At 37.2% G+C, this 23671-nt stretch overlaps 1 protein-coding gene across 3 annotated transcripts in view; it reads left to right on the top strand.

Annotated features, from left to right (window-relative positions):
- Nucleotides 1-23671, top strand: part of CFAP69 (cilia and flagella associated protein 69) — a 69840-nt gene that overhangs the window by 40274 nt on the left and 5895 nt on the right. For all 3 annotated transcript variants that reach the window (XM_037152538.2, XM_037152529.2, XM_037152517.2), the window contains 7 exons: nucleotides 1974-2138; nucleotides 6394-6512; nucleotides 8926-9044; nucleotides 16496-16577; nucleotides 21004-21196; nucleotides 22762-22899; nucleotides 23487-23563. In XM_037152538.2, coding sequence (XP_037008433.2) covers nucleotides 1974-2138; nucleotides 6394-6512; nucleotides 8926-9044; nucleotides 16496-16577; nucleotides 21004-21196; nucleotides 22762-22899; nucleotides 23487-23563 — 893 coding nt within the window. The remainder of the gene's footprint in view (nucleotides 1-1973; nucleotides 2139-6393; nucleotides 6513-8925; nucleotides 9045-16495; nucleotides 16578-21003; nucleotides 21197-22761; nucleotides 22900-23486; nucleotides 23564-23671) is intronic.

Below are 23671 nucleotides of genomic sequence, written 5' to 3'. Positions count from 1 at the left end.
TCGATGCCTACTAAGTACCAGATACTGTTTTAGCTGCTAAAGGTATATTTATGTTCAAAATAAATAAAATCTCTACCTTCATGTAGCTTAATACCCAGATCTCCAGTCCAAAGTTAACAGTTGCACATATGGTCTACCAAATTAGCAGAGTCCCAATTTGCTGTGTGTTTTATTCCAATTCCCATAATTCTTAGAAAGGAAATAAGACATACGCTCTTTTCTAAAACAATCTATAAGGAAAATACTACATTCTTTTCTGGTAGTAACTTTGCTCTAGAAATAATTTTGTATGGCGCATTTTCATTAGATCAGTAATATCACTCATTTCCTCCATGAGGGAGTAAAAAAATTCCAGCTTCTTTTTATTCTCTAGTTTCTAATATGCTGCAGTACTAAATTTAGTCTTGTTAAGGGAAATAATTCTTCTGTCTATTCTTTATATTTATGACTACAGAAGACTATATCATTATTACATTATTTATGTTTACAAAAGAACGTAAGGCAAAGAGGAAATGCTGCCCTACAAGAGCAGAGCGACAGCTAACAGTTACTGAGTGTGTTCTGTGTGATGGGCCCTAAGCAGCTAACAAGTATTAATTCACTTAGTCCTCACAGAAAGTCTAGGACTTACAGGTACTACTATTCCAGTTTATCGGATGGGTGTAAATCAGTGAGAGAAGTTAAATGACTTGTTCCCAGCCACGCAGTAAGTGGCAGAGCCAAGATTTAATGCAGACGGTCTGGCTCCAGAACCCACACTTTCAGCTAACACACGATATTCAGAAGATTATTTCGAACTTTTTAAAAAGCTTTAAACAAAGCTACTTCTAAAAGAACCTTGTATGTATAAAGAACCTAAAGAATGTATATTGTAAAGAAGAAAAGAAGGTTGGCCCTGCTGTTTATCAAGACCTAACATAAAACCACAGTAATGAAAGTTGCGTTGTACTAGGCCAGGGATAGACCAGTGGAGTGGAATGTGTGGGAGGTTGGTTTTATCAGAGATGATGTTGCTGATCGATGAGAGAAAGATGGTGCTGAGGCAGTGGGCCCTCCACGCAAAAAAATAAAAAGTAGTTTCTTTCTCCTTGTTAAAAAAGTCAATTACAAAATAGTTAAAGCCCTCGATATGAAGCGTTAAACTGGAAAAATTTTAGGAAAAAGATATGGGAAAATATCTTTATGATAACAGGGTACAAGAAGACTCTGAAAAACTAGAGCAGCTTAAACTGTACAGGAGAAGACTGGTACAGTTAACTACTGTAAAATTTCAAAATGTCTTTATGACAAAACCAGAATAAAATAACAATCTGCAAATTAAGAGGAGTCTTTTACTATCCCTGTGTCTGATAAAGGCTTAGAATCAAGGTTCAATAAGAACTACATATTGAAAAGGAAATAACTCAATAGAGAAGAAAATAAAGAATAAAGACTGCCATGTATCAGAGAAAAATCTCAAATTTTCAACCCTATTGGTAATCAGAGAAATGCAAGTTAATATTACCATGAACTACCACGTCACATTGAACAGATTGGGAAGGCTCTGTTAGTCTTATACATTATATTCATATAACCACTTTGGGCAACAGTTGGTAACTTTGTTAAAATTCAGTGCGGGTGTAGGGTGTACCCTCTGTGATTCCCGTGTCACATGAGGAAACTGCTCAGTGGGAGACAGAGGACGTGCTCCAGATGGTTCACTGTAGCAGTTTGAACTAGTGAATGGAACAGCCGTGGTGTATGTGTAAAATGAATACAGAGAGCAGTTGAAATGAATGAGGTAGATCCACTTTTGACAACTTGAATAATTTTTTAAAACAAATTAATGGAAGTTACAAAAGATACATACAATATGATCTATTTAAAAAATGTTAAAGCATATATTTCTGTGTCTGATATATTGTTTAGTTTATTCTAAATGTTTTATGTTTTCAGTTTCTTGATTAAAGTAAATCATTACTATTTCTGCACAGATTCCTTCTTCAGTCATGGGAACAGTTTTCATGGTACAGGCGGCCGTGGCAACAAGTTTGCCCACCTGCGGTACACTTTGAGACTCCTGAGAGCTATGGTCTACCTCGAGGAAGAGACTGTAAACCAGGATCTTTGTGAGCAGGGAGCGATTCAGCAACTGATAGGTAAAACAGAACATGTTTGGTCCTGGTGAGAGTAGAATATGTACAAATTAGGTTTTGTTTAAAATGGTTTTCTACAAATTGATTTTGTTTTTATAGCCGAGGAACTCCTGCTTTTCAAACATTTATTTTCTCAATTCAGATACCATATCATTTAGGAGTATCTCTGTTTTTTTAAGTGGGTGGTGGTTGTTTCATTCTTGTAGTAATAAGATGATCACTTTCTGGCCAAGCCTGTCGGATTCGATTTAAAGAGGACAGCATTACCTTTGCCAGTGCATCTGACAAACCAGAACACTGGGACACTGGTATACACAGACATGTACACAGGAGATTCTTTGAAATATCAGGATGCCCTTGATTTTTAACTTAGAATTGACTATGCTAAGTTGCAGTATCCCCAAAATATATACACGTGAGCTCAGTGTAAAATTCAGAATCCCTTTTTAAAGTTTTGACCTTTTGTTAAATAAAAAAAAAACAAGTAGTCTGCTAGCCCTAACCTTCCCTCACATAGAAAAGTAAGAACTATTTTAGTCATATTCATATTCACTGGTTGCCTTATGAGTGAGTGATATAATTTGCTGAATGTCAGTCAATTAAAATGCCTTCTCAAAAACTGTCAGGTTCAAGTGCCTACTCTTCCATCCTTACTAGAGTGGTGCTCTCTCATAAAAATACCAGTAAGCAAAATAAGGATGTTGAACAGGGGGCTAGGGAGAAACATTCACTTTATGGATGAGTTTGCTTAGGATGACCAAACCTGAAAGGAGACATTCGTGCACAGCCCAGAAGTCAGTGTAAGAGCCCAGCCTAACTGGAGGGAGCACAGGAAACGCAGTTTGCCCTGTGTCCACAAGCAACTCTTAATCTTCTCTGGGTGGGAAGTAGTAGGGAAATGGGAAAAGAGACAAGGGTTCTTTTCTTAGGACCTTCTGCCTTTAAGTTGAAAAAAAAGCCTGGTCTTTATCATGTGAGGGCTGTTAGAGGCAGGGACCTTCTCTTCCTGAATCTAACAGAAGGATCCATAGTAGTAAAGTGCTGAACAAATAGTAACTGCATTTTGAGTGTAGATGTTTATACACCTTTTGTGCAGGTGCTGGGATTACAAATGCAGAGCAGGACACCGGGACCTTGCCTTAATCGGGACATTAGGAAAGATGTCTGTCATACAAAGATAGCGTTTATTACCAGGCACCATTAATGAGACTTGAGTCATAGGATAAATACCTTGGAAACTAAAAGGTTTGGGTAGTTTTCAAGGCTGAGCAATTGTTTTAATCTAATTAACATTTATTGAGGGCTTATTATAGAGAGAAAACTGCTCCAGGTACTTTAAATACATAATCTTATTAATCCTCCTGATAATTCTTGGTTCAGGTACCTGTTTTATAGATAAGAAAGTTAATGAACCTGCCAGAAGCTGTGCATCAGGGACTGGGGGGAGGGGGAATTAGGGAGTTATTACTTAATGGGTTAGATATACATCTGGAGGCTGGGGGGGGTGTCTCTGGGTCTCTTTCCTTGCCTTTTCTAGCTTTTAGAGGCCACCTGCTTTTCTTGGTTCATGGTCCCCTTCCTCCAACCTCCTCAAAGCCAGCAAGGCCAGTTGAGTTTTTCTCAGCTCCCCTCACTGGGACTCTCAGAAAATACTCACATTTAAAGGATGGATACTATTCCATTGTATGTATGCACTACATTTAGTTTATCCATTCACCCATCAATGGAGACTTAGGTTATTTCCACTTTTTGGCTATTGTGAATAAGGCTGCTATGAACAGAGGTATAAAAATATTTCTTTGAAACCCTGGTTTCAGTTGTTTTGGATTATACCCAGAAGTAGAATTACTGGACCATACGGAAATTCTATTTTTAATTTTTTAAAAGAATCACCATACTTTTTATACAGTGGCTGCATCATTATACATTCCCACCAACAGTGCACAAGTTTTCCAGTTTTGCCACAATCCTTTCCAATACTCTTTTTCTTTTATAGTAGCCATTCTAATGGGTATACGGTGGAATGATGGTGGTTTTGACTTTCATTTTCCCAGTGATTAGTGATGTTGTGTATCTTTGCATCAGATTCTTGCCATTTGTATGTCTTCTTTGGAGAAATGTCTAGTTATCAGTTAGTACTTTGCCAGCTTTTAAATCGGTTGCTTGGTGTTTTGTTGTTGAACTTTAGGAATTCTTTATATGTTCTGGGTATTAATCTTGTATTATATATATGATTTGCTAATATTTCCTCCCAATCCATTAAGTTGCCTTTTCAGTCTGTTGATTGTATCCTTTGATACACAGAAATTTTCAACAATTTTTTGTCAAATTGCTATAAAAATTTTTTTTGCTTAATCTTAATTTGTGTGCTCATCTTTTTATTAAAATTATTTCATTTCAATATTATTTTATATTGGTTTCAGGTGTATATCTTATTGGTTTGACAATCATGTACTTTACAAAGTGTTCCCCTCTGATACTTCTAGTACCCACCTGTTCCCATAATAGTTACTACAGTATGATTGACTGTGTTCCCTATGCTGTACTTCATATTCCCATGGCACTTTTATAACTCCCAATTTGTACTTCTTAATCTCTTCACCACTTTCAAGGTCTGGGCAGTCTTAACATGATCCTTACTAAGTTGGGTTGTAAGGCTAGTTAAGAGAGAGAGAGAGAAGGAGAGGTGGTCTTTCAAGCAGAGGGACAGCATGAGCAGAGACATGGAGCTAAATATGCCTGACAGTGTGTTCAGAACTCGCTTAAGTGCAGCCAGAGTTTTATGAAGACAAGTTTGTCTGGTCAGGGCCAAGCTAGGAAGAGCTTGAATGGCAGATGACAGAGTTTGAACTCCACCCTCTTTAGGCAGGGGCAGCCACCAGTGGTTTGGATCAGGGAAGTTGTATATAATGCTGTTTTAGGAGAAGGAATCTAGAAATCTATTAGATGATTTAGAATAGAACAGAGGATAGACAGGGAATTAAAAGATGCTGAAATATGGAGAAAATAATTCAATATGAGCATAACATGTGGTACAGACAACAGTGAAAGTGACATGTCTGCACCAAGGCAGGAAGGAGGAGGAGATAACCTAGAAAGGAGAAGCGGACCTGTGGGCAGCCAGCCTGGATTTCTGGGAGATGCTCCTGATAAAGGCACACAGACACCCCTCTGTCCATGGCCTGCCCCCACACTGGGCCTCCAGTGGCTCTACTAGCCTCCAGGCTGACCCCCCTACCCCCCATAATTCATCCTCACCAAACCAAGAATCTCCCCTTCTGGCCAACTATGGAGAGAGGCTGTGATTCCCACGGTCCTTCTACTTTGGAGCATAGCTCCACACCATCTGCCAGTGACCCCTTTAACAGAGGGAAAATGACTCCTGTTCCTCGTTTAGAGCCTAAAGGAAAATTCCTTTCTGAGGCAGAATTTTATTGTGAATGTCATTCTATCAATGTAAGTGACTATTTTCAAGTCTTTTAAAATTCTGATTAGAAGCAAAGGAGATTTTTTCCCCCCCATCCTCACCCAAAGACATACTTACTGATTTTAAAGAGAGAGGTAGGGAGAGAAACATTTATGTGAGGGAAACATCAATCAGTTTCCCCATCTTATATACCCTGACCCCAGGATGAGCTGCAAGCTAAGTATGTGCTCTGACCAGGAATCGAACCCACAACCTTTCGGTTTACAGGACAATGGTCCAACTGAGCCACCTGGCCGGAGCCAAAGGTGAGATTTTAAAGGACATGGAAAAACTGCTATCTGAAGTTGTCAAAGATACCTTTGCACAGACATAAATAGAGGATGAAGCAAGAAGTAAACAGAACAGAAAACATGCTTATGGAGCTCTTCCACCTTTGCTTAAAACTGACTGTTAACCATGAGAGAAAGATGAGGCAAGATTTGATCAGGCATTTGGGTCATATATTTGCAAAGGCTCCCCCTTCTGCCTCATGATACTGCATGTTTTTAAGTGGTTTTGTTTACTGAGCAAAGGATCAGGTTGTTAGGACATCTTAATGATGCTCCATTAATTCTGTACTAGAAATTCTATATAGATGGGACTGCTGATTTATCGAGAACTCAAAGAATCCACTTAGCATCTTCTGTCTACATCTTCTAGGCAAATATACAATGAAAGTAGCCCCTTTTGAAATCATTTCTCTAGCTTAAGAAAGGATTTCAAAACATTAATTGATCAAAATAAAAATGTAGTGTCCAATAACTTTATGTTCTTTAAATTTTTTCTTACCAGGAATCTTTAAAAATACAATAAGCAAGTTTAATGACAAGGAAGAGGCCATTATTTTGGAAATTCAATCTGACATATTACTTATCTTGTCTGGTCTTTGTGAAAATAATGTTCCTAGAAAGGTATGTATGCCCATGAACCAGAGTTTTGTTTAGATCGCCTGATCACCTAATTATAAACTTTTTCACTAAGTGTCCATAGATGTTGGTGTTCTTTAATCTTGGGAAGATTTGATTTAATATTCTTTTGTATAAGGTATAATTATATACAGTAAAGTGTATAGATGTTAAGTGTATAGTTTAGTAGGTTTTGACAAATTTATACACTCATTCAACCAATGCCGTCATTAAAATACGGAATATTGTCATCTCCCTCTGAAATTCATTCATGCCTCCCTAGCAGTCATCCTCCCACTGGCTCAGGGAAACCGCTATTCTGAATTCTATCCCCATAAATTAGTTTTACCTATTTTTTAACCTTGTATTAATGGAATCATAGTATTTACTCTTTTATATCTGGTTCCTGTCATCTAGCCATCGTGTTTCTGAAATATATCCATGTTGCTGCATGTATCAGCTCATTCCTTTGTATTGCCTGAATAGTATTTCATTATATGAATATGCCTACATCTGTTTCTGCATTCCCTTATTCATAAACACTTAGGTTGTTTTTCTTTGGGACTATTACATATAAAGCATCAAGGAATATTATTGTACTAGTCTTTTTGTGGACATAATGCTTTCATGTCTTTTGGGTAAATTACTAGTAGTGTAGTAGATGGTCATAAAGTAGGTGTAGGTTTTTAAGAAACAGGCAAACAGTTTTCCTTGGTGAGTTGTACCATTATAAATACTGTTTGGGTTTGAATCAGGTTCATACATAAAACTGTAAGTTAGAAAAAGAACTAATTTCCTTTGATCTTTTTTACTCCGTAGCACACTCTGAGTCTTAGAAATTGATAACTTAAATAGCAAGAGACAGAATTGGAAAGATAAAAATAAAAGCCATGAAGATTTCAATAACAGGATTTTAGAGAGAGGCACCAGGAACAACAAATGCATCCTTAGCTCCGAGCTCTGGTGCAGCTTCTCCTTACGTTCCACCACTCTGTGCCTGTGCTCTTCTGGGAAAATACTCAGTCTTGCTTGTTGGGAACTAGAACTGAACAGTAAGGCAATGAGAAAGATAATTACCTCTCTCTGTGTCCCTAGTAAGAGACAAATATTAACTAGTAATAATTTCATATAAATTATTAAAGTTTTGCCCTGGTTGGTGTGGCTCAGTGGATTAAGTGCTGGCCTGCAAACCAAAGGGTCGCTAGTTCAATTCCCAGTCAGGGCACATGGTTGTGTCACCAGCCAGGTCCCCAGTTGAGGGCACATGAGAGGCAACCACACATTGATATTTCTCTCCCTGTCTTTCTTCCTCCTTTCTCCTCTCTAAAAATAAATAAATTAAATCTTTAAAAAAATTATTCAAGTTTTAATGACCATTTATATATTAATTTTTCTTCGGGGAGCATTAGAAAAATCTTCTATGATAGAATTTTCTCCTCTTAAATTACTGGTTACTGTCTAGTATTCATCTGACATGATGACTGACTACCTTCATTATACTGCAGAAGAAAATTCGAGGACAAGTCTTACAGCTTATTTTTCTATAAGAGAGAAAGGGAAAAGACATATAAAGGAACATTAACTGGTCTATTGATTGATGCTCTCTCTTAACATGATTCACTTTACAGTAGTTTGTCTTAAATTCCTGATAACAAGTGAGTACAAATTCAGAAACAAAAATCTGTATTAAAAGTACTGTTTTCCTAAGTCAGGCAGTGACAGACAAATACCATATGATCTCACCTTTAACAGGAACCTAATCGACAAAAAAAACAAGCAAGCAAAATATAACCAAAGACACTGAAATTGAGAACAGGCTGACAGTGACCAGAGGGGAGAGGGGAGGGGATTATAGTGGAAAAGGATGAAGGGTTTGTAGGAACAAGTATAAAGGACACATGGACAGTAACAAGGGGGGTGGAAATGGGAGGGAGGTGGGGAGGGCTGGGGGGTCTGAGGGGTGGAGAGAGGGAACTGTACTGGAACAACAATAAATTTTAATTTAAGAATTAAAAAAAGTTCCAAATTGAGGAAATACCTTCAAGGTTTGTCTGGGTAGCTTATAAAAAAAGAAGATGGGGGTAAAATTATTGGAAAAGCATCTCACAGAACAAAAGATAGAGAAAACAGCCAAGTTTCAGAGAAACCAAAGCAAAGGCAGGACAGCCCACAGGAGCCCCGGAGCCCTCTGGCTCTCATTTCAGTCGTGCATGGGCTTGGGTCTTTGCTTCTCTCTTCAGTTCGTTGCCTCCCTAAATAAATTGTTCCATTGATGTAAAAAATAAATAAATAAAAATAAAAATACGATTTTTCCTAACAATGTGTATTTATCTGCTTTAAAAAAGTTTTAGGGGGCAGGGTAAAATGGTAAAGGAAGGGATTGTTTATTTCAAGAAATAATTTTAAATAACTCTCTTAGGAAATTTTTGGAACTGAAGGAGTGGATATAATTCTTCACGTAATGAAAACAGACCCAAAGAAGTTTCAGAGTGGATTAGGCTATAGTGTGCTTCTCTTCAGTACATTGGACAGCATTTGGTGAGTATTACTGCACCCAAGTTAGATGGGATCACAAGAAAATTACCTTGAGCGCTGTGTATGCCAATTTTCTTCTCTCGGTGCCTTTTTTTTCAATAGTCTAGAAGTGAGACTTAAAAATGTCCTTTAGAAGGTAATATTGTCTGTCACTCAAATATAAACTTCTTGTATCCAAACTTAAATTCTTGTTATTGTGATTTGAACCCATTCCATTCTGGCCTAGTCTGGGAAAACACTAGCATCTATTATTACTCATACACTGTTATTCTTATTCTTGAAGACTGTTGAATTCTTCATTTATTTTTTCTTCTCTGAGTTGAAGACCAATCGATGAGGTATTTCCTAACCAATATTGTTTTCCAAACTTTGTAGCATTTCTAAGGGTAGAAAAATATTGCTTTTCTTAATATTAGTTTACAAAACTTTGTCTTGGAGAAAATTAATTGAGTTTTATATACCATTAGTACCTAATATATTTCTCTAGTTTTATTTAGGTGGTATTCATGAAAGCCACACTATAACACATTGTAAAAACACTAATGAGACCATAGATCAAATGAACCTAATAGATATATACAGAATATTCCACCTATTAGCAGCAGAATACATATTACTTTCAAGTGTTGTGATATTGTGATTTATAATAAGGTATATAGATTTGTTCAATTGCTAATACCAAGTTCCTGAAACACTTGTAATTTCTAAGTCAATGAAAGCAATGGGAGCATCTGTTGTTATAACATTTGGTCTTTCATTCTCAGTTCCTATAATAGCTCCAGAGCAATAAATATTTTGTGATTCATAACAAGTCCTTTTCAATCACATATGAGTTCACGTTAACAAGATGTTTTCTGGGACGCCTCTAGATAGCAACTGAATGGGGCACTGGTTGCCAGAACCACCAACCACATAATCGATTAGAGAGTTGAAATTTCACCCCCACCCTCAGCGTCCAGGCAGGGAGAGAGACGGGTGAATGAGTTTAGTAACCTATGGCTAATGATTTAATCAATTATGCCTACTTAATGAAGCATCCATAAAAACCCTAAAGTACAAGACTGAGAGCTTCCAGCTTCCTGAACAAGTGGTTTCTGTGGATGGTGTGGAGCTTCTCCCATTCCTAGTGCTGTGCACCTCTTCCATCTGGCTGTTTCCAGGTTGTATGCTTTTATAACAAAACAGTAACCTAGTAAGGACACTGTTCCTTAGTTCTATGAGCCTCTATAATAAATTTTCCATTTCAAGGAGGTGTGGAACATCTAATATATAGCTGGCTGGTCAGAAGCACGGTTGGCAACCTGGCCTGGAATCCAAGGTGGGGCCAGGGAGGCAAGTAGTCTTATGGGACTGAGCCCTTCACCTCCGGGCTCTGGTGCTAATTCCACACAGAAAGTGTCAGAATCGAATTGATTATGGGACACCCAGCTGGTGTCTGCAAAGAATTAGAGATTTGGTTGGTGTGGGAAACAACCCACATATTCGGTGGCCAAAAGTGAGTTATTGAGAGTATAGTGTTAAGGGGGACACAGAGTTTGTTTTATTTTATTTTGTTTTAACAAGCACACATGCAATATTCTCTATGGCAAGCCATGTGCCAGGTCACAAAATAAGCTTTAACAAATTTTAGAAGACAGAAATCATTTCCCATATCTCTTCCAGCTACAGTGGAATAAAACTAGGAATCAATAACAAAAGGAAATCAGAAAAATTCACAAATTAAACATCAAAATTAAACATCAAAGTCTTGAAATAACCATTGGGTCAAAGACAAAAACAAAAGGACCAGAAGGGAAATTAGGAAATTTCTCAAGATAAACTAGGATGGAAAGACCACACACCAAAACTTATGTAATACAGCAAAAGCAGTTCTGACAGGGAAGTTTGCAGTGATAAATGTACACATCGCAAAAGAACAAGGATCTGAACACCTGAACTTTACACCGTGTAGAACCAGAAAGCAAGGTACAAAATAAACTGTAACTAGCAGAAGAAAAAAATAATAAGGATTACAGCAGGTAAATAAAATAGATAACAGAAAAAAAGCCAACAGAACTAAGTTGTTGTGGTTTTTTTTGGAAAGATAACAAAATCTACAAACCTTTACCCAGACTAGGGAAAAAAGGTAGAAGACAAATAAAATAGTAAATGAAAGAGAAGACATCACAACAAATGCCACAAAAAGATTATAAAGTACAATTATAAGTAAATATATGCCAACAAATTAGACAGCATAGAAGAAATGGGTAAATTCCTAGAAACATACGACCTACCAAGACTAAGTCAAAAAGAACTAGAAAAGCTAGACAGATCAATAACAATAAAGAAGACTGAATCGGCAGTCAAAATCTCTCAACAAAAGTCCAGGACTACGTAACTTCACTGGTAAATTTTACCAAATATATATAATTATTGGTATTAATCATCAATACCTATCCTTCTTAAACTCCTCCAAAACAATAGAAGAGAGGATATTTCCAAATTCATTTTAGGAGAACAGTGTCACCATTATACTAAAGTCAGACAAAGACACTAAGAAAAAATTATAGACCAGTATTCCTGATGAATACAAATATAGAAATCCTCTAAAATATATTAGCAAATGGAATTCAACATCACATTAAAAGGATCACACACCGTGACAGATCGGGATTTATCCCTAGGATGCAAGAATGGTTCAGTATATGCAAAGCGATCAGTGTGATACACCACATTAACAGAATGAAGGAGAAATTACATATTCTTCTCAATAGATGCAGAAAATACATTTGACAAAATTCAACATGCTTTCATGATGAAAACTCAATTAAATTAGGTAGAGAATGAACTTATCTCAATAAATCAAGGCCATATATAAAAAGCCTACCACTAACATCACACTCAGTAGTGAAAAGCTGAAAACTTTTCCTCAAGGTCTCTAACAAGGCAAGATCGCCCACTCTCACTACCTCTATTCAATATGTACTATAAACTCTAAATAAAAGGTACCCAAATCAGAAAGGGGAAGTAAAATTACCAGTTTGCAGATGACATGATCTTATACGTAGAAAACTGTACAGGCTCCAGCACCATTAGAACTACTCGGCTTTCATCCAAATACACATAGGCAATGGGACTAATCAGCTATCTCATTTCTTTTTTACTATAGAGAAGAGCGATAGAGTGACAACATGAAAACCTGATCTTCAGTTTTAGTGGCAGATTTTTATTGACCAAAGCACTGTATTAAGCATAGTAAAATATTCAGAGATGAGTATTAATAAGTACTACCTTTACTATCTCCCAATATATTGGGATTCAGATGTTACTGCAGAAAATGTCTTGATGTTTTCTTCCTTCTTTAGTCCATCACAATCATACTGAGGTAAAAATTAATAGATTATGGCTTTATTTATCTCTGTCTTTGACTATAACAATCTCAAATCCTTTGGATAAGAGATAAGGTAGAAATAACAAATAAGTAATAAGTAAGTTCAGTGTTTAATTGGTGATAGCAGCCATCTCTTTTTCCTCTTCTCAGGAACTTAAACTGAGGTGAGTTCTAGAATGTAGTTAACATTGATGTAATAAAACAAGTTAGGAAGTATTCTTTCTTTCATACATTTTTTAAAAGATTTTATTTATTTATTTTCAGAGAGGGGGAGGGAGGGAGAAAGAGAAGGAGAGAAACATCAATGTGTGGTTCCCTCTCACATGGCCCCCTACTGGGAACCTGGCCCACAACCCAGGCATGTGCCCTAGACTGGGAATCAAACCAATGACCCTTTGGTTTGCAGGCTGGCACTCAGTCCACTGATGCACACCAACCAGGGCAGAAGTATTCTTTCTTTTATATTCCTTTTTAATGAATTCATTGGGGTCACATTGGTTAATAATAATATGTTTAAGTATACAATTATATAATACATCATCTGTATATTGTATGTTCACTGCCCCATCTTTTATATTCTATAGAAAGTATTTGTGTAAGGTTGTTGTTATATATTTCTTAAATAATTAGTGGAATTTACCAGTTAAGTCATGCGTCACTAGAATGTAGTTTTCAGAAAGGTTCTGCAATATAGTTTTCATTTCTTTAATATGTAATATAATAACATGTCTGTTAAGATTTTTATTTCTTCTTATGAGGATGCTGATAAGATGTACTTTTCTGGCCAATACACTTTGTCTTCTTGCACAACTAAAAGAAGAACAGTAACAAATTTAAAAACAAAAAATAACCAGCACTGCCAGAAAATCAAACTGTATGGAAGTCTGACAACCAACGAGTTAAAGAAGAAACATTCGTTCTGCCTGGTAGGAAAGGCAGAGACCAGCACCCATGGCGGCGAGGACACAGGGAAACCAGTGGCTGGAGGAACGGGTGTCCCACATTCCTGTGAAGATAAACCAGGAGGAACAACTAGGGAGTAAGACAGACCACGCAACCCAGGGTTCCAACACAGGAAACTACAGCCTCAAAATCTCTGGCTGTTAAAACCTGTGGGAGTTGGGGTGGCAGGAGAAACTCCCAACCTCACAGGAGAGTTCATGGGAGAGACCCACAGGGTCCTAGAATGAATACAAGCCCACCCACCTGGGAATCAGCACCAGAAGGGCCTGATTTGCTTGAGGCTATTGGGGGAAGTGACTGAAAGAAGGCCAGGAGCCGTGCAAGCAGCGTTGTTCCCTCTCGGACCCCTCCCCCACATGCAGCACTACAAAGCAGCAGTGGAGTTGTCCTGCCCTGGTAAATATCCAAGGCACTGCCCTTTACTACATCACAGGGGAGCCTAGACAAAAAAATAGAGCCCAAATGAAAGAACAGATCAAAGCTCCAAAAATAGAACTAAGCAATGAAGAGATAGCCAGACTATCAGATGCAGAGTTCAAAACACTGGTAATCAGGATGCTCACAGAAATGGTTGAGTATGGTCACAAAATAGAGGAAAAAGTGAAGGCTATGCAAAGTGAAATAAAGCAAAATATACAGGGAACCAACAGTGAAGGGAGGAAAACCAGGACCCAAAGCAATGGTTTGGACCAGAAGGAAGAAATAAACACTCAACCAGGAGAGAATGAAAAAACAAGAATTCAAAAAAATGAGAGGCTGAGGAAACTCCAGGACAACTTTAAATATTCCAACATCCAAATCATAGGGGTACCAGAAGAAGGAGAGGAAGAGCAACAAATTGAAAACTTATTTGAAGAAATATGAAGGAGAACTTCCCCAATCTGGGAAGGAAATAGACTCCAGGAAGTCCAAGAAGCTCAGAGAGTCCCAAAGACATTGGACCCAAGGGACACGCTGAAGCACATCATAATTAAGTTACCCAAGATGAAAGATAAGGAGAGGATCTTAAAAGCAGCAAGAGGAAAGGAGAGAGTTACCTACAAAGGAGTTTCCATAATACTCTCAGCTGATTTCTCAAAAGAAATCTTACAGGCAAGAAGGGGCTAGAAAGAAGTATTCCAAGTCATGAAAGGCAAGGACGTACATCCAAGATTACTCTATCAAGCCAAGTTTTCATTTAGAATGGAAGGGCAGGTAAAGTGCTTCCCAGATAAGATCAAGTTCAAGGATTTCACCATCACCAAGCCCTTATTATATGAAATGTTAAAGGGATTTAATGTAAGAAAAAGATAAAAAATAGGAACAGTAGAATGACAACAAACTCACAACTATCAACAACTGAACCTAAAAAAAACAAAAAGTAAGCAAACTAGAACAGGAACAGAACCACAGACATGGAGATCACTTGGAGGGGTATCAGCAGGGAAAGGGAGGGGAGGAATGGGGGGAAGGTACAGGGAATAAGTAGCATAGATGGTAGGTAGAAAATAGAGATTAAGAATAGTATGGGAAATGGAGAAGCCAAAGAACTTCTGCGTACCACCCATGGACATGAACTGGAGAGGGGTGGGAATTCTGCTGGGAGGGGGATGCAGGGTAGAGGGAAATAAAGGGAAGGAAAAATGGGACAACTGTAATAGCATCATCAATAAAATATATATTTTTTAAATGTTCTTTCACAGGGATTTGTTTATTTTGTCTAAATTTTCAAATTTACTGCCATGTGGTTGTTTGTAATGTCCTCTTGGTATCTTCCTTGTCTGTAGAATACATGATGCCTCTTCTTTTTTTCCTGACATTAGTCATTTCTTCCTTCTCTCCATTATTTTTCCCTGATGGTTTTCACCAGGAGTTAATCAATAATTACTAAACTAGCCTTTTCAAGGAATGAATTTGTGTGCTTTGTTGATTCTGTTTTATATTACTTTGTATTTCATTAATTTCTATGTTCTTTTTCTTTCATTCCATTATACCTTTCCTATTTCTTGCGATGGATGCTTGGATCATAGATTTTCAACCTTCTGCTCTATATTCTGCTCTAATATATCCAAGGCTGTAAATTCTCTAATCATATGGTTTTAGCTCCAACTCTGTTTAAATATGTTCTATTTTGTCAACATTAAGTTTAAATTATTTTCTAATTTTCATTGTGATTTTCTTTTTTGACCCTTGGGACATTTAGAAGTATATGGTTTCATTTCTGAACAGATGAGACTGTTGTATTTTTTTCTTTTGTTCTAATTGTTGTGAATGAAACAGGTAGAAATCAGCCCATAATAGGCATCTGCAAGTACTAACTCAAAAGTAGGAACAAAATGAGGTGGTAAAACCTGGAACCACTGAGTGGGAGGGGCCAAGCTGATGGCCTTCATGCACCAACCCCTCAACCACCACCACCAACACCCACACCCACACCCATTAAAAAAACAGGCAGGAGAAACAAGGATCTCTCTCATTTTTTTTTAAGAAGGGGACGTATTAAATAATTGACTTAATACTGAACCATAAATAATTAAGTAATAGCCATAGGAAATAGGAATGTGACACGAAGTTGACTCCGGCAAGCCTGGGAGAAAGAAAAGAGACCAGCCTCTGTTACTCTGTAGAAGCAGCAGCAGCAGCAGTGGCTTGTTCAGCCGGGATCCATCCCCCACCCAGGAGAACACTGAAAGCAGCCCCTGCTGCATCTTCAACCCCACACTCCCTGTAAACTGCAGAGGCCTAGGCAGCAGGCACCTTAGCAAATAATCTCAACTGCAAAGATGACATGAAATTAAGAATCATCAGGTAAGTATACCAACCCTGTGAAAGAGACAGTGAATGGATACACCTTGAAGAAACAGTTACTGGAGTAGCCCAGAGGAGACCTTTAAGAATAATATCATGAAAGCAAAGGAGCGTATTGTGTCTATAGAAAGGAAATAGGCAGTTATGAGAAAGAATTGATACTGGTTAAACTACACTGACAAAGTCTTTTCAAAATTCAGTTTTTAAGCAAAAAAAATTACTTGAGTTCAGGAAATGAGGAAAAATACTTTGAAAAAACTTTTGATAGAAATAACCTGACAAATTACTTTAACAGTAAGTCCTTGTTAAATGAATGGCTTCCTTTTTATTTAAGGTGCTGCATTTTGGCTTGTTATGCCTCAGAGGATTACTTTCTTGAAAAAGAAGGCATTTTTCTTCTTTTGGACTTATTGGCAGTAAGTACGATGATTATAACTGTTGTGAAACAAAAATATCCTTATTAACCTTTCCAAACTGAGTCCCACAAAACATTATTCTGTAATTAAATGTGTCCCCACCATGTTCAGATGTTTGTTTTAGTTGAAATCCCTCTTGGGGATTCATAACACACATGGAAGGCTCTGAAAATCCCTCCCGTGGAGAAGTCAGTTTGTTTAGGACCGTGTTCTCAAACACATGACAGCAGAGAATATGTTCCCCCCCAACTTTTAAAGAAATAGTTTGTGCAGTGGTAGACTATATCAAAACCTATCATTTTTATTAATAACTTTTAGCTTCTTTTCGTAGTATTAAAAGTTAAGGGCCACATTAACAGAAGGAGTAAAGATCAGCGTTTTTTAAGAACTGTATAATTTGGAGGTGCTGTGAAGAAGCTAGTGTGTCATGGACCATTGTACAGAAAAAGCAGGAGGGAGCATAGTAAGCCTTCCAGGGGGTTGCCAGTTAGCAGCTGGGAGGATTGGCAAAGGCCCTGATTTACCCTCAAAGTAACCCCCTACTGGCCTTAGTGATAAGTGAGTCACCCATAGGCAGGATAATATGGGGAGAAAAGGGTAATTTTGTTTTAACAGCACTTGGGAGATCCTCTCACAGAGTTCTAGTGTGTCACTGTTGATCGCCACCATTCTTGATTTTATTAACAGAATAACGGACCTACTTTGATGTAGCAAAGGTACTAAAGGTATATGAGTTCTTCCATCTCTTTGAAAAAAAATTAGTTGAATGTAAACTGTAATTGAAAAAATTTTTTTAAAAACTCAACTAGGAAAAAGGATAAATAAATAAATGACTTTAAAAAAATAGCACTGGCTGGTTTGGCTCGGTTGGAGTGTCATACTGTAAACTGAAAGGTGAAGGGTTCGATTCTGGATCAGGGCACGTATCTTGGTTGCAGATTTGGTTGCAGGTTGAGGCGCGTACGAGAAGGAATTGATTAATGTTTTCTCACATCGATGTTTCGCTCTCTCTCTTTCCTCCCCTCTCTCTAAAAATCAATAAGCCACCGGATGAGGATCTAAAAAATGAGTTGCACTAGGGATAAGATTTCATTAGATGTAAAACACTACAAACAAAAATAAGTGAATAATAATCGTAATAATAATTAAAGTATCCCACCTTGAGAAACAGGAGTGAGTCATAACCAGGAATCCTTGGAAAGGTCAGAGGATTAAACATGTACAGAAAAATCTGTGTAGCTCCACTAATGGCCGAAGGGATGCACAGCTCCCGTGTTTCTCTGAGTGCAGCACAGATGTGCCCAGAGGCACGGGTGACGTGTCAGGGCATTCTCAAACTTCCTAAATTAATTCGGCACATCTTCCCGGAACCTCACTTTTACCTAAATATTTGGAAGTGAGGAGTTGTATTAAATGTATACATGTATTAAATACTTAAATTTTATATTAATATTAAAGTTTGGGTAGAAGGCTTCAAAGACATTTCTCACTTGTGTTCACTCTCATTCACCATTAGGATTTCTTCCATGGAAAGATACACAGGCTGGTAGGAAAAGTCATATAGCACAGGAGTTGTGAGCGTAGGCTGGAATCCACTACTTGTTAGCTGTGTAACCTGGACAGCTTATTTAACATCTCTGATACCAATTTCTTCAAAACAAATAATTCTGTACACCTCACACTCTATTGGGAGGGTTTTGAGTGATTATGTTTATACACACACGTGCACATACATACGTATATATGTGTATATACATATATATGAGGTATGTCTGGAAGAAGTCCAGCCATTGTTAATACAGTGAGAACAGTTTGCGGGACATTGATGTAACCTGACAGCCCAGGGGACTGAAGCGGAATGCACATGTGTGAACAATGACGACTTCACTGTACCTGGTCAGTGGGGGTGGTAGATGCCAATGAATAACCATGTGTACTGTGTGGCCTCACATTCAAAATGATTGAGCAAGTAGAGCAATAAATCCACACCAAATTTTGTATTAAGCTTGAATATTCCTCTGTGGAAACTATTCAGATGATTCATAAGGCTGTAGCTATGAGCAACTGGTGATGGGCAGCTTCATCATGACAGTGTGTCCACTCATGCATCACGTCTCATGCAGAGTTTTTTTTGTGAAATATCAAATCATCCAGGTCACTCAGTCCCCCTACATCCCAGATTTGGCTCTCTGTGACTTCTGGATTTTCCTAAAACTAAAATCACCTTTGAAAGGGCAGAGATTTCAGACCATCAATAAGATTCAGGAGAATACGACAGGACAGCTGATGGCAATTGGGAGATCTGTATGAGGTCCCAGAAGGCCTACTTTGAAGGGGACTGAAGCGTCATTGTCCTATGTACAGTGTTTCTTGTGTCTTCATAAATGTCTCTTTTTTATATAATATGGCTGGATACCTTCTGGACAGACTGCACATATATACACTTTATGTTTTTATATATATAAAGATCTCTCTTATATATATATGCATATATATATGCATATATATATATGCAGTGTTATTCTAACATTAGTTAAAAATAGTTTCTGACACATTTTTGCTGTGTTGTTCTGCTGTTATAGTTATTGAATTGTGCTTAATGTAGTTTGAACCAGTCAAGTTAAATTATAATTATAAACATTCTTTAATTAAGTTTATATGTTAACTTTAACCCTTCTCCTAAAAGTGGAGTATAGAAATAACTCATTTTATTGATAGTTCTGCTTAACATAATCTGTAAAAACATTGGCGTGGCCAAAAAGTCCATTTAGCTTTTTCCGTAAAGTGAAAGACACCTTTTTCATTTTCACCAATAACTTTATTGATTATATTTTTTAGTATGTGGGTGGCTCCCTCCCGCTATTGGCATCCAGGGGTAGAGGCCAGGGGTGCTGTGAAACATCTTTCAATGCGTAAGACAGCCCCACGGCAAAGAATTATTTAGGCAAAATGTCAGTAGTAACAAGAAACTTTGCAAACTGTTTTTGACACATTTGTTCAGTCACAGCACCTTCTTCAAACACTGCACAATTCTTTTTTTGCATTTTAGTTGAGTTTTTACCTTGCTTGAAATAATAAAGCATAATACACCAAAAATATTGTGTATCTTCATCTTCAATATTAAAATGGCTGCACAAAAATTCACCAGTTTTGATAAGGCTTTTTTTTAATGCACACTGATATAACAGCTGTCACAATACAATCTATTATTTTAAATGAAGTTGAAGACAGCTAAGCACTACAAGAGCCATCATACGGAAAAAACTAAATAAACTTTTTGGCCAACCCAATGTTTATTCAGTGTACAATAGTTGCTAATAGTAGTTAAATATTACTGAGAGGTTGTTATGTGACAGGCAGTTTCATGTAACTCATCATAATAACTCTCTAAAGCAGGTAAATATTATTTGCCTTTATTTGACCAAAGAGGAAACTGATGATGTTTATCATTCAAACAACAGGTTACGCGTTTCCTGTTCCGTTCTATTAGCAGTGCGCTGGAAGAGCTACCCATTTAAAAAGTGTGTCACACAGAAACCATCACTGCGATGGCCATCACAAGTGGCCATTGCTCTGCACCACTTTTCTCTACATAAACTTTGGTGTGCTGGAAACTGGTTTAACAAAACAAAGGAATTATGCTTGAAAATGTTTCTTAAATTCTCAAATACTCTTATGGATGCTGCTTTTCAAAATATAAAATTATACCTCATTTAGAGTTATTTTCATACGTGACTATCACTTGCAGTTACCATCTGTTCTTAGTAGTGATGAGGTTGCAGCTACTGTGAAGCATTACAAACATTAAAGCATGTCGATTGGAAAGATCCTGTAACTACGGTGACTTGTACACAGCGCTGGTTACCTTGCTCCACCTAAAATGAACATCTTTACTTACTGTTGCATGCTCTCTTCTTCCTAGTCAACCAGACCAGTTACATTTTTGGTCACGATGTATGTTTGTAACTAATCAGGATTACATTGAATCTTTTTTCTTTTAAATTTCTACTAGTTGAAAATTTATTCATTACAATGGACATCTGTTGTGGTGTCTTTTTTATCCTCACTGAAGATATTTTTTCATTGCTTTCAGAGAGTGAGGAAGGGAGAGAGAAACTTCAGTTTGTTGTCTTCCCTAAGCACCCCGACTGGGGATTGAATCTGCAACCTAGGTGTGTGCCTTGACCCAGAATCGAACTGCAGCCTTTCAGTTAAGGGAGGGTGCTCCAGCCAACTGAGCCACACTGGCCAGTGCAGTGAACATCTGTTTTAATAGGAGGTTAGCACAAATCATACTTAAGTAGGGTTTCAGTTGTATAAGGCAATCATTTAGAAGAAACTTATTAATGCATATGTTTCTCCTTTTTTAAGGTAATAGTCTTAATATTTATTGCACCTTTTTTTCTTTTTCTGTTTCTTGCAAAAGTTGAACCAAAAAAAATTTTGTAATCTAATACTTGGAATAATGGTTGAATTTTGTGATAATCCCAAAACTGCGCCTCATGTCAACACTTGGCGGGGGAAGAAGGACCAAACAGCTGCCAGCCTTTTAATTAAATTGTGGAGAAAGGAAGAAAAAGAACTGGGAGTAAAGCGTGATAAACATGGAATGATTATTGGTGAGTGTATTTATAATCATTAGTTCAAGCGATTAGATGCATATTTTTAAAAAGAGATCTTTAAAAGAGTAGTAAAGTAATGGACACAAATTACAGTGTGGCGGTTACCAGAGAGGGATGGGGGCAGGATGAAGAAGTCAGATGAGTGTATGTGACTTCCGGGAGCTCTGATACATTGGTGCCCGAGGGAGGCTAGACTTCGTGATGAGCCCACAATGCAATATACAGATGATGCGTTACAGAATTTTAAACTTGAAACTTATATAATGTTATTAATAACACATATAATGTTTTATTAACTTACATAATATTACCCCAGTAAATTTAGTTTGAAAAAAATTAGATATTAGAAAAGGACTTTCACCCCTTTCTTTAAAGTTCTTTCATAGGGGCTTATGATCATAAAAGTTAAACATTTTAGTGGCAGATTCATATTTTTATAGAAATTTTTAGGAATGGTATTTGATTATATTCTTTAACTTGAAAAAACTAACAGTACTTCCTAAAGAAGTTTCTCTGGGTTACCTGCTTTTACAAATAGATTCAGTAATATTTCATTTGCCAACAAAATTTGGGATGTAAATAGAGTACTTGAAAACAATTTTATACATTTTCATTGATTCATATTTATATAATTTACTTTCTACATGAAGAAACTTTTCTAAATAAAAGTAAATGAAATGTTTCATAAATTGTAATTACTAGATTTGAAGTTAATAAAGTTCATAGTATCAGTATTTATAGTTCATTTATCTAGTCCACAGTGCTACATTACATTTCCTAAACCTCTCAATATTCTTCCTCTGGTTTCATCTAAACTGTTGGTATTACTTACTTATTTTTTATCCTCACCCAAGGACATATTTATTGATTTTAGAGGGAGAGGAAGGGAGAGAAAGAAACAGTGATGTGAGAAACAGCGGATGTGAAAGAGAAACATTGATCAGTTCCTCCCATACAGGCCCCAGTGGGGGGCGGAACTGCAGCCTAGTTCACACCCTGACCAGGAAGCAAACTCGGAACCTTCTGGGGTAGGGGGTGATGCTTCAACCAAGTGAGCCGCCCGGCCAAGGCAGCATTATTTACTTTTAAATGAAAAGACTTCTGCTTTCACTTCTGATGATTTCTGTCCTCGATCTGAGTTTATTATGTCTGAGTTTTGATCTGTCACATCATAAAATAGTTTTTATATTTACAGCATAAAGTGTAGAAACCAAAAGCAAAGGAGATACATCATTGTGAAAACTGACATTGTTCAAAGTCTGGATTTCAAAGTTAGTAAAGTCACATAAGAGTTTCATTCTTTAAAACAATTTTGTGAAATTTTCATATTTTACTAAATGATAAAAATGAAAACTGTAAGTTTTGCCACAGAATGGGGAAGAAACCACAGGTTACAGGTTACTTATGCTTTCAAAAGAGTAACCATCTGCAAGGCACTGTTTTACTGTGCTATATAATGTTTTCATGTATTTTATGATGTCTGGACTAAAATCTCAACATTAAGTATTAATTTACTATGGTTTTTATCTATTCCTTCTGTTTTTATGACATCTGATTATTAGATACAAAGAGGCCTCTATTTACTAGTTTTCAAGAGGAGCAGAAAGTCATGCCACTGCCTGCCAACTGCCCGACTGTCGCCGTCATGGACGTGGCCGAGAACATCAGAGCAAAAATCTACGCTGTGCTGGGCAAACTGGGTAAGAAGCTGCTCGCAGGTTCACAGGAGCCTCTCTGTTTTGCCAAGTATGTGAGCTGATTTTGCTTTGGAGCCCATTTTTCAAAGATGATGAACGAAAGTCCTTTTATCCAGAAAAATGCGTGTGCCATCTTTATCCCAGTGTCCAGACTACACCCCCGATCAATTACATCAAGGTGTGGGGGACCCAAAAGTGGTATTTTTAAATCTCCTCAGACAGTTCCAGTGTGCAGCCAGGATTAAAGAAAGGTAGTGTAGATGACTTGACTTAAACAGTAGATTCTAAATCATGAGGGTTTTTTTTTTAAGACCTTGATTTTTTTAAGGAAGAAGTCCTCACCATTGGGGTTCCCACAGTACAGGGTCACAGCCTGACCGCAGCACAGAAAGTACTCCTCTGTAATGACTAGATAAGGACCACCTGAGGTTGTCATAGCAGGTTTGTTATAGGAGGAAGTCAGAAGCTCACAGAGGAACTTTTTCATAAAACAAAAAGAGTTCAAAAGTAACTGTTTGCATTTTTTATGATATATTTTTTTAATCACTTGCTCTGTTAAAGTAAGTCTCTCTTTATGAATTTTTGTTTAGATTTTGAAAATTTACCTGGTCTGTCTACTGAAGATTTTGTCACCCTTTGTATCATACATAGATATCTTGATTTTAAAGTGAGTACCTTCTTAACCTGGTTATTAAATATATAGTATGGCAAAAAAATCAATTGGGAAATAAAATACCTGTTTGTGGTTGTAAGCATTCACCCAGGTGAACTGTGC

Source organism: Artibeus jamaicensis, unplaced genomic scaffold (genome assembly GCF_021234435.1).
Source record: "Artibeus jamaicensis isolate MK-2021 breed Jamaican fruit bat unplaced genomic scaffold, CSHL_Jam_final contig_3173, whole genome shotgun sequence".
Taxonomy (NCBI): domain Eukaryota; kingdom Metazoa; phylum Chordata; class Mammalia; order Chiroptera; family Phyllostomidae; genus Artibeus; species Artibeus jamaicensis.
The sequence above is the reverse complement of the archived record's forward strand: the minus strand, read 5'-3'. Positions and strand labels throughout refer to the sequence as shown.